The sequence below is a fragment of the Haemaphysalis longicornis genome, unplaced genomic scaffold, assembly GCF_048455015.1.
Source record: "Haemaphysalis longicornis isolate Haplotype H1 unplaced genomic scaffold, Haemaphysalis longicornis Haplotype H1 scaffold_10, whole genome shotgun sequence".
In the NCBI taxonomy this organism is placed as follows: Eukaryota; Metazoa; Arthropoda; class Arachnida; order Ixodida; family Ixodidae; genus Haemaphysalis; species Haemaphysalis longicornis.
The window spans coordinates 115,835,857-115,847,438 of NW_027526204.1; the positions used below are offsets into that span (position 1 = coordinate 115,835,857).

The following is an 11,582-nucleotide window of genomic DNA, read 5'->3' on the forward strand; positions in this document are numbered from 1 at the left end:
CCGCCAACCTCCGTTCCACACGTGGCGGCCCGGTCCACTTGATGATCATGCGACAGGTGGCCAGTTGTGGAGCCGGTGGCCCGTGCGTCGCAGCAACACCGGCGTGCGCCTGTGGAACCAGCTTAGCTCTGTGGCGATTGGTGATGATGCGCCGGAGCCACTTGATAAATATACATGTGTCCCATAATGCGTGTACCGTGTGTGTGCCATTGAAGCAGCAGTAAGAATGATAATCAAGCTAATCCTAGACAACCAGGAAAGCTAAGAATAACCAGCTGAACCGTAGCTCACGCTACGCATATCCTGGCATAGCCGAGGTAAGCCACTGCTATTTTTTCATAACTTAAGCGTTTTATTAGAACATTGAGATCCAAAGCTCTGGCCTAAATTATTTTAGGACAATGCCAGTTATCCCTTTTTACATCTGCAGGAAGGGATGACCAGGAGTCATCCCTGTCGTCCCGACGTTGTCACGTGGTAGACACCTCCGAGGGGCGTGAGAGCTTTTACTTTCGTTTGGAAACCTTCTCAATGCATAAGTCAGCGGCTGCTGCCATTACTGTTTTTCGTGCGCACCGCGATGTCCGCGCGGGTCGAGCACGTAACTACACGGTGCGTATCCTCCTTAACCGCCAGATCTGCCAGCCGTCGTCTCTCGTTCTCCGTCGTTGAGTGGCGGTGTGGAGAAATGACGGTCACGAGCGTGCGTCCGTCGGTCTTGTCGGGCTGTCAGCGACCGGGCCACTCCGGCCCGACCTTTTGCTTTCCGCCGTGTGTGCTTCGGGGCTACGCGCCTCGTATGGCGAGTCGCGCTGACCCCTTCGCTCGTTTTTTTTTCCTTCGTTTGTTTCCTGTGCAGATGCTGCGGCATTATTGTGTGAGCTCTATTGCAGTGTCGTAGAAGCAAGCGTCTGCCTTATAGCAGCACTGCGTGGAGATTACATTACGGATTAGAACCTCCATATATATATATATATATATATATATATATATATATATATATATATATATATATATATATATATATAGAGAGAGAGAGAGAGAGAGAGAGAGAGAGAGAGAGGCAGTAGAAGGACCTTGTCGTGGAGCCAGAAGACAAATTAGAGAAAATCGTTGACTCACGATTCAAAACAAGAACAATGGTTATTGACGTTTCGACAGGAGGACCAGTCTTCTCAGACGAAGACTGGTCCTGTAGTCGAAACGTCAGTAAACCACTGTATTTGTTTTTAATCATGAGTCAACCATTTTCTCTATTACACACACACACACACACACACACACATGTGTGTGTGTGTGTGTGTGTGTGTGTGTGTGTGTGTGTATGCAGTGGCGGTCCCAAGGGGGGGGGGCAAAGGGGGCGGTCGCCCCCCCCCCCCCCCAAAGAGGTCCTCAGTTTCTTATTTTTAGTTTTTTTAAGCATTCCACTTGCGCGAAGTTAAATCCCAGCGGGTTGCACCGCATACGCGCACACGCCTCCATGGTTATCACCACCTCCGCAGAATTGGTGCAAGGAGGGGAGCGATTCTTTATTCGCCTCGCCCCCCCCCCCCCCTCAAAAAAAAAATCGCCCCTCCCAAAACCGATCTCTGGGACCGCTACTGTGTGTATGGATGTATGTACATCACGATCATCACGACACTCTTCTGAGTCACGGCGATTATGATGCCGGTCGTATGACTGTTCAGGTCTACAGATATATCGAAGGACCTCTTTGTCGAGAAGGGGTGTGGTTAGTAGCTTGCGGGGTTTGTCCTCTGTCTGGTTCTTCTGTCTCTGGCGCCGTGCTCCTCATATGAGTCTAGGCGGTTTTTTCCGGGTTCACGCGTGCATAAGCATGAGGGCTGAGCTCTTGGAAGCTCGGGGCGTATACCCAGCCTCGGCGTTCTCTCCACCGCACGTGGTGTACGTCAGAGATATCTTGGCGCTTATCGCGTTTACCTGCTCACCTTGCCGCGTCGCTCGGCCCCGTTGTTTTTCGCCATGCTGCCGCTCTCCCGTGTCGACCACAGGAGCGTAATCTCTTCTCTCGGCGCGATAATGAGGGAGCCGTCCCAAATACGCTTGTTACTATAGCGCCGCTTAGGGCGCAGGAAACCTTGCCGTCTCTCGCTTGCGTTTTCCTATTTTCGTTCTCTCTCCCGTTCTTGTTCTTGTTTTGTGGGTGGTAGAGGGGGTCCTGGTGAGTCACGGAAACCGTCTTTGGCCCGCATCCAGCGTGCCAACCCAGCCAAGAACAGTTCGCTGGCTGGAAGTGGGAAAGGTCGGCTCCGAGCGCCTCGAGGCCCCTCTAACGCTGGGCGGTGGAGCTCTAGCTTAAGCTTACGGCGTCAGCCGCCGTTTCCGAAATAAAACAATGAGCCGGAATGATTTTCAGCTGCAACAGATATTCCTGCTTGATGTCAGTGGTGTGTGCGAGTTTACGCAGTGAGAGGTGCCATAACAGACCTGTGATGGTCGAAGCGCATTCAGATGTGGCGTTTGGCTCTTTCAATGGGCTTAGATCTTGTTCGTCAAGCAAACGGTGTTTAGCTGTGGCGCCTTTCTGAAATTCCATAATATTTACATGCATTTTGATTTGATTGATTTTAGGGTTTAACGCGCCGACGCAACGCGGGCGATGAGGCGCGTTGTACTTGAGGGCTCCGGATCAATTTTGACCACGTGGGGATCTTTAACGTGCGCCGAAATCTCGTACACACGGGCTGTATGTATGTATGTATGTATGTATGTATGTATGTATGTATATATGTATGTATGTATGTATGTATGTATGTATGTATGTATGTATGTATGTATGTATGTATGTATGTATGTATGTATGTATGTATGTATGTATGCATGCATGTATGTATGTATGTATGTATGTATGTATGCATGTATGTATGTATGTATGCATGTATGTGCGTGCATACATATATATGCATACACAAAAAGGAACAAACAGTAACGCTGTGGATGGATGAGTTCAGGAATTCGACATGGTAAAAAGCGCACTTGACAAAGAGTTACTCGGGACAAGCGCTAGCGCTCGTCCCGTGTAACTCTCTTCTTCTGTCCCCGTCCAGTGCGCTTTTTACCATGTCGAAGTCTTATCACCGACTAGCCCAAATTTCTGCGTTGAAGAGTTCAGGAAATCTGGTGGCAAAGCACGTATTCGGACCACGCAGGATAAGAGCAGTTAACAAGTTATTGAGACAGGTTTCCCTCCTGCATTGGGCATAAGAATATTAGTATCAGAACTAGCCTATCTGCAGTAGTGTCGGAAATTACTCCAAAGCTTTCGTGAACAGGAAGGCAATGTTGCGCACAACGCAGTCGTGTACATTGAGCGCGGTGTAATTTACGACATTTTCTTTCCGTCACGTTCTTAATCACTAGTATAAAAGTTCCAAGAGTGAAGACGTAAGCGGCAAAAGTGCTAAGCTACGAATACGATCAGGACCACGCTCACATCTGTGCGTGGCAGGCGAAATACGCTAGCAAGCGGATTCGGAGAAACTGACAGCGCGGAAAAGTTCTTGGAACACCTGCGGGCCGTCGAAAGTCAGAGGGCATGAAACGAGCGTAGGCGCGTAGAAAGCCCACCAAGTATTCTTTACTTAATAAAATTAACTGTCTAGGCGTATACATCTAGAAAGATTTCGTGAAACAACCTTCCACATAAATGAAAACACTGAGAGATGTACTTGCTCCAAGGCTTATGGGTCTATTTTTTCCTTCTCGCCCGTTCGCAGGCAAGAAGTGGCGTGGCCTGACGCTCCAGGAGAGGCGGCCGTTCGTCGAAGAGGCCGAGCGGCTGCGGTTACAGCACATGCAGGACTACCCCAACTACAAATACCGGCCGCGGAGACGCAAACACGCCAAGCGCGGCTCCCGGCGCGGTAGCCCCTCTCAGCCCGGCAGTCCGGACGAGACCGGCGGAGGCAACGGAGGAGGCCTCCAGACGCCCCCAGACTCGAGCCCCGCCCGGGGTAGCCCGCCGGACTGCAGTAGCCGGCTGATGCCCGAGATGCCGTACGAAACGCCCGTGCCGCCCACGCCCGAGCTGTCGCCGATGGAACCGGAGGAGTGCTGCGGCCAACTCGACGACGGCACGGGAGGCCACCTATCGCAGCTCATGTGCAAGTTCAACGACAAGTCCATGTTCCTCAAGAACGTGCGGCCCCCGTACCGAACGCACACGCAGCGAGGCCTCGGTCCTCCGCCGGGCCTGACGCAGCAGCACCATGGCTTAGCGGTCAACACGAGCTCGGCAGGCGGCTACGCCTTCCAGAGGACGACCCCGACCTACTACCAGCAGCTGTACGCGGCCACGTCTCCGTACGGGCCTCCGCAGGGCGACCTCCCCCAGGACGCCTACTACGGTCCCCCGGAGCCCCTGTACGCGCCGCAGCCGCAGGACAGCTTCCTGGAGCACAGCGACCTGGTCCAGTTCTTGGACGCCGCGACCGCGGCGTCGCCCGTCGGGTCGGCAGGCGGCTACCCGCCCCCGCTGACCCTCGAGCACGCCACGTACGAGACGCTCGGCTCGGAACCTCCGCAATGCGGCATCGAGTACTCGACCATGCCTCCTCAGCCCCACCACCCGTACGGCCTGTACGCGACGCACCACCACCACAGTCATCACCAGCAAGAGCTACATCACCAGGAGCCCGGCGCGGGCATCATCGCTGCGCTGGCCGAGACGCGGCACATCATGTCGTGAGCGCCCACGTTGGGCGCCAAATGTGGGGGACAACACCAAAAATCGGGGAGGTGCGAGTCTCCGTTCTCGACCTCCCGCAAACAACTCCGGAACCGTTGTCGGCCCGTGGCCGTCCTCTCGCCCTTCCGGCCCCCCGGCTCGGAAGCTGTGTGCGTGTGCCTGTGCGTGTGTCTGTGAGAGTGCCTGCGTGGGCGCCGTACCCTGACTTGTACAGAGAGACTCCAAGCCGTGCGCGGCAGCGTGCCGTCGTCGGCGTGTACGTGTGCTGCGCGCGGGTGTGTGTGCCGCTGCCTTCGCGTCGCGAGCGTCGGAGAAGTCCGTCACGGATGGCCTGCCGACAAAACCGCGGGGGATCACCACCGCTGCCACGGCGTTCGCTACGCTTGCGTGGCGGTCGACATGCACGCCTGCGCGCGCCTCCCCGCCATGGCCGGCGATGTTGCCGTCGCCGTCGTGGCTGCCTCGCTCGTCGCTGACGATGCCACTGCTGCTGCTGCTGCTGCTACTGCTGTGATCGTTGTGCGGCGGCGCGGTCCCCTTTACCAAAAGATGTGTAAAAAAGAAAAATTAACTGAAGAAGAGAGAGAGAGACGTAGAGAGAAAGAGACCCAAGGAGAGAGAGAGAGATGTTATAAGACACTGCGCAAAACGAGGCCTGCCTGCCTGGCCGGGAAAGTGTGGTTTTTATGCGTGCTCCTGGCTTGAGGCCTCTCAGCCCCTATCGATCTGCTGCTGCCGCTGATGCTGCGAGCCTCTTCTCATTGTGCAATAAATGAAGACCACCGTCGGTTCTATTACCAACTCGGCTTAGTGTTTTCTGTGAGTGCGCGTGCGTGCGAGTGGGGAGGCCACTTTCTTCCCTCTCCGCCTCCTCCTCCTCCTCCCACCCCATCCTTATTTCCTGCCGCGTCGCGTCTACGTATACGTGGCTACACTCACCGGGCTACTCCTGGTTTCATCTTGTGTGTTCAGCGGTTGCCTCAGTACCTTCGACGGCCCCGGGTAAGCCGATCCCGGGGCTAGCTCTGTCATGTCGCAGTTTGTGGCACTACTCACACAGCTGTCCTGACCTCTTTACGCTTTGAGGGGATGTTGAGCGCAACCGATGACCTTTACGGTGGGTCTAAGAATAACGCGAACCCCAAAATACGAGCCGAGCTCTTTCCGAGTTGTACACGCACATTGTTGGCAAGGTGGAGACAGTTTTTCTCCTGCGTACGCAATGGTTCACGCGTATAAGCGGTATCCGAAACAAACGTTCCCGCATAACACTATGCCAGAATATTTTCTGCTCTATGCGGGAGCAGAACCTACTGCTAGAGCCGCTCTTTAACCTACCTTTGATTGCCTGCAGGTGTATGTCCCCAAAATCCTGAGTTTGCATGCCTTTGCGAAGCGGTACAGTTTTATTACCAGTCAACCTTGCTGCCCCGCCTGGAGGTTACGCTTTCTCTCATAGCTCCTGGTCTCGCCTTGCGTCGGTATGCTGCCCTGCATGACCTTGCTTCGCAGTTACGATGGGTAAAAAAAAAAGCTCAAAACTGTATTGCAGTGCAAGATCCACTTTTACGTAAACTCATAACATGGGATTGGCACCGGGAATTTATGCTACAGAATAAAAAATCCGCCATGCTGATTTGGAAGTCTGTTGAGAGTAATTTTTAGACCTAGCTTATCACCCCTTGACGCAGCTGCTTAGCGCTAAGAATGTGCGTTAAGTCAGGTTGATAAAACCAGCGACATTTAATTTTATTGTGTGACAGTCGTCGTATTACGAGCGTTCAAATGATTCGGGAAAGGGAAGCGTTGATCTCGGGAGTCTTTTATTTTGAAGACGCACCAAAGAACTCCTTTCCGAGGGGCTCCCGTGTGCTTTTTAAAACATTTGAGGCTGATATTTAAAAAAAAAATATTCGACAAATGACGGTCCGAGAATTGGGCAGGCACATTTCGACGAAACGCGTGCGAGAGAAAAAAAACTTCTTTCACTATATCCAGTGTGAGTGCTACTAACATATGGTTGCTGTACTATGGTGGTAGGATTACATATTGTCGGTTCTTCTGACATCGCCTGTCTTGAAATAGGAAGTGTTTGATTGCCGCACCTGGAACTTCACTGGTTGGACATGCATTAAGGCGGACGCGGGAGAGATGTATTACGCGCCATGTTAATTCAAAACAACTGCTGCCATTTTACGAATGTGACGCTAAATGTTTTACAGAGGAGCGCAATTAGGCTTCATGTGGTTGCCAGTGCGAATTCCGGGCGCTTTTGGTGCTGCGCCACATACTGATTTGGCAATGGGGGTGGCGATGATTTCCTCTTTGAACGTACACACAGAGTGAATTGGCCAGTCTACTTGAAGTTACTGCGCTGTGATATGGAAGATAAGTTGGGTTTTAACAATGGATATCAAGAAAAGCTTGAAAACATGGAACAAAAACAGAAGTATAAACTATACAATAACACTATCCATTATTACACCCACTCACTAATCAATAACTAATGAAGGTCACTAATCAATTATCATAATCCACTAAAACATACCATTAGCCAAAGCTGACGGATGCAAACAAAATGCGTTTTAACGCGATAGCATTACGTGGCGCGTCGAGCGAGATAGCTGGCGTCGGAAGCCGGCACTTAAGTCAACGTCATGGCGAAGCGTTCTATAACGCGTGCGTCGCATTAATAAACGCCTGGGCATGCGCAGAGCCGCGTGGAAAGCGGAGAATGTATCGAGAACGCGTCGCGCTATCCTCTCCCGGTGATGCAACAGTCACCAGCAAGCCAACGAGCTCTGGCAGCAGTACAATTAATCGTATTACCGTCGTCGATATGGTTCCATGTACAGCCAGCCTGCTAACGTAGAAACTCTAAAACATAACACGCACCAGTTTGGTCGCAAAACTCAAAGGAGGACTTAGCGGCCTTCCATTGGATATTAATGCTTTTGCATACACAACTCATCGGAGTTTTTAGGTGACCTCGGATCTTTTATTTCTTATTTAAACAGGACAGTGTCGTTTTGCCTAATTCTGTCCTATTTACACCTAACACGGAGTGCGCTCGGGTGTACGCGGTATCATTTACTTCATACGTAAACAGGACAATGAAATTCTGTTCCTAAGAATTGTGTCTTGACGATTCTGTGCTTTTATGCGTGTGTGCCGCGATTTAAAGTTGTTGAAGAAATGATGACTGTGGCTAAGCGCCAGCTTCGTAATTTGATAGCAGTGGCTAAGGCGTTCTGCTGCTGAGCACGAGGTCGCGGGTTCGATTTTTGGCCGCGGCGGCCGCTTTTCTGATGGAGGCGAAAAGCAACAAACGCCCGTGTGTACGAGATTTCCGCGCACGTTAAAGATCCCCAGGTGGTCAAAATTAATCCGGAGCCCTCCACTACGGCGCGCCTCATCGCCTGCGTTGCGTCGGCGCGTTAAACCCTACACAATCAATCATCGTAATTTCATAGAAGTAGAGGCAGAAGGGGTGTATTAACTGATGATACGCGCGTTATCACTGCTCCCAGCTCGATGAAAATAGCAGATAAGCAACAAAGGGCGCTCTTGAGTCGTCCGTGTTTGTCGAGTGGCCAGAGACGACGGTACAGAGTTTGTGAAGGCACTGAGAGGCAAGGGCGTAGCTTGATCGAAGCTTATTTTGCACGGTACATTAGAACGGCTATCCGGAATTCATTCATACGAACGGCGACTCTACTGCATTCAGTGCAAGTTCTGACAAAAAGAAATAATCGTAAGAATAATTAAGGGGAGAAAACAACCGGTATGCAATTCCTTCGGAGGAAATAATTGTGAAAATAAATATACATACATAAAAAATTGCAACCGGGAACCTTATACTTAATGTTTCTCTAGAAATAAAAAGAAATGTGGGCCCATTTGCTGGTACGTTTGTCTGAATATTTATTCTCGGTTTATTAAAGAGCCACATGTAGAAGTTGTGATGGTGGCGGTGGTGGTAGTAATAGTACACTAGTAGCAGTGAAGTAGTAGTAGTCGAATTTATTCCACGCAATGTCGCGAAGCTCGCTGAGAAAGCTGCATACAGTCTGGAGGAATCCCCCAAGCAGTGTTGAATTCATTGACTTTTGTTTAACGCTCCATAACAAAAATATATTAACTACCAGGTGACAGAAAATACTGCTCGCATTAACCGGCAAATAAATAACTAAGGAGGATTAAAGGTGTGTGTGTGTGTGTGTGTGTGTGTGTGTGTGTGTGTGTGTGTGTATGTGAGAGAGAGAGAGAGAGAGAGAAAGAGAGAGAGATAGATAGATAGATAGATAGATAGATAGATAGATAGATAGATAGATAGATAGATAGATAGATAGATAGATAGATAGATAGATAGATAGATAGATAGAGAGAGAGAGAGAGAGAGAGAGAGAGAGAGAGAGAGAGAGAGAGAGAGAGTCATTCATGAGCCTTCTACAGCGTAAGGGGTTGCAGCTGACCCCTGCTTGGGCCGGGTGGCGACTAACTGCAAATTTAAAACTAGATTACAAAAAGAAAAAAAAAAGAACCGCGAGCGACCTCTTGTACTTGAATAGTTGTGCACTGGGACGACCTCCCGGCACATTCATGGTGCACGCTGGTATGCGAGGAAAGGTGTTGCGAGCGCTTCTTTAACCTTGAGTGAGACACGCTGGGTGAGGGGCTCAGGTGGCAGAGATTTAAATAAAGGCGAGCAGTGCCGTCACGGGGGGGAGGTCGCATTCTTTGGGGTGCATTGTTTCCAGGAACGTTCCAGGCATTACGCGTAAAAAGCGCTATAAAACGCTGAAATTTCCTTCTCTGTAACGCGCTCCAGCCTCTATTTGCGTTCTGAGACCGCAGCTGCCCTTAGCACATGCACGAGTGAATAGTTAAAACCTCCTTTGGGTCTGCCGCACTGTCCGGCTGCGTCTTCTTGCGTCGGCAGCGTCTTGCGATAACTGGTTTGTCTAGCCTTGCCTAACGAACAAAACCAAGGAGGAAAACGTCTGGAAATTGCCAAAACTAGCGGAGCGAACGGAAAGTAGACAACTTTATTGAGACGCTATGAAAACAAAAAAAAAATATCCGAGAGAGACACTTGAGACTTTTTACGCGTAAGAATACGAGAGCATTACATTTTATTTATGTCTGTGCCTAAAGGGTCATACGACGGTTCTATAAGCACTCCGCTAAAGCGACGTCCACCGGCGTTTGGCGAAAAATAAAATGCCGCGTCTGGCACTACTTCGCTCTCACTGGCTGCGTTCCAATTCGCGGACAGCTTGGTAGACAGCTTACGAAGCAGTCTAACTAGACGTCTAAAGGAATAAAATTGGAGCGGCGCAGCGGTCCCAAACGCAACACCAACGCAGACGACAACGTCGTTGAGAAACGCGAGCAGCAGGTTTCGTAATTAATATTCCTGTAATTATTACAAACATCACGCGATTTAAAAATTAAACAAATTCATCTTTACCACTACTAAATTATACTGAATACTTCAATTAAAAACAATTGCTTTTGTTCCAACATTAATACGCAAGAAGGTGGCGCTGGCGTCACTTACTAGTTTGGTTAGGAAGGTAGCCTGCATCGTTGCTGACTTTGATGCCGTCTCCTCGAAGCAGTCTTCGTTGGCTGCTTCGTTCGAATTGGAACGGTGCTTAACATGGTGGGCTGTCCGCGAAGACGGCAACGAAACAGCCTAAGGGTAAATTGGAATGCACCCACTGACGTAAAGTAACGTAACCTTACGTAGCCTAGCATAAAATAACCTGATGAACACAACACAGTCGTTTAAAACACCAAATACAAATATAAGCGATAAAAATTATGGTTCAAAGTAAACAGGAGGAAAAAAAGAGCACCAGCCGGACTGAAACGCCTCCACTCGGTATCGGAAATCTAAGACGGAACGTCTACAGAACAAAAGCAGACGCTCTGACGCGTGCCAGACTGATCTTACAAATTCGAATGCCATCGGATGGCATTCGATGGCATTCACTGCAGCCATGGCTAAAAATAAATAAATAAACAATATATATATATATATATATATATATATATATATATATATATATATATATATATATATATATATATATATATATATATATATATATATATATATATATATATATATATATATATATTGTTATGGTTTAAAACACATCGCTGAGCAATAGCGCCGTGTCGGACGCCACTCTAGACGCTACATTTATTTAAATTTGTGCGATTCTCTGTGCTTAATTGTACGTTAGTCGTGATTCCATATTCTACCGTCCTTGTGCGCACAGTTTTGGGTGAAACGGGCAGTAGTTCAGATTCCAAGCATGCAAAAACCGCAGATACGCGACGAATTCGTGCGAACCGTGTACCGATTAGTGCATGCAACAGTGCGGAAAGCTGAGCCAGTATACATACAAGACATACATACAAGACATACATGCAAGAGCTAGTGTTCATTCGTTTCAACGTGCTCGTAAGCGTGCTGGAATAATCAATCGACGCGAACGTTGCCCTTACTTCGCTAAGCCTTTGGAAATTCGCTACTGTGCGCGTACCACTTACGCGGAAAGGGCAGAGTTGAGCCTCGCTGTATATAGCGTCTACGAAGCTCAGTTTTCTAGCCTTGGAAAATAACAGCGTGGCTTGCCTTATCGTTGCCACGATACGAGCGTATACCGCGCACGCGGGTTGATTGACGTAACTGGTACACGACCCCGAGAAAAGTAAATAAAACACTTTTCAACAAGAAATTGTAACTCCGAATGTCATCTTTAATATTTATATGTTGGGAGCATTATTACAAGGACGCCTTTAAAACAAAACGCGCCGTATATTCCTGAAAAGCTTCGTTTTTGATGACGCCGAGTGG

General features: G+C 49.4%; 1 protein-coding gene across 1 annotated transcript in view; it reads left to right on the forward strand.

Moving 5' to 3' along the window:
• Positions 1-5,515, forward strand: part of LOC144159166 (uncharacterized) — a 62,327-nt gene extending 56,812 nt beyond the window's left edge. Inside the window, exon 2 of the mRNA XM_077690489.1 lies at positions 3,738-5,515. Coding sequence (XP_077546615.1) covers positions 3,738-4,708 — 971 coding nt within the window. The 3' untranslated portion in view covers positions 4,709-5,515. The remainder of the gene's footprint in view (positions 1-3,737) is intronic.
• Positions 5,516-11,582: the final 6,067 nt, after the last annotated feature.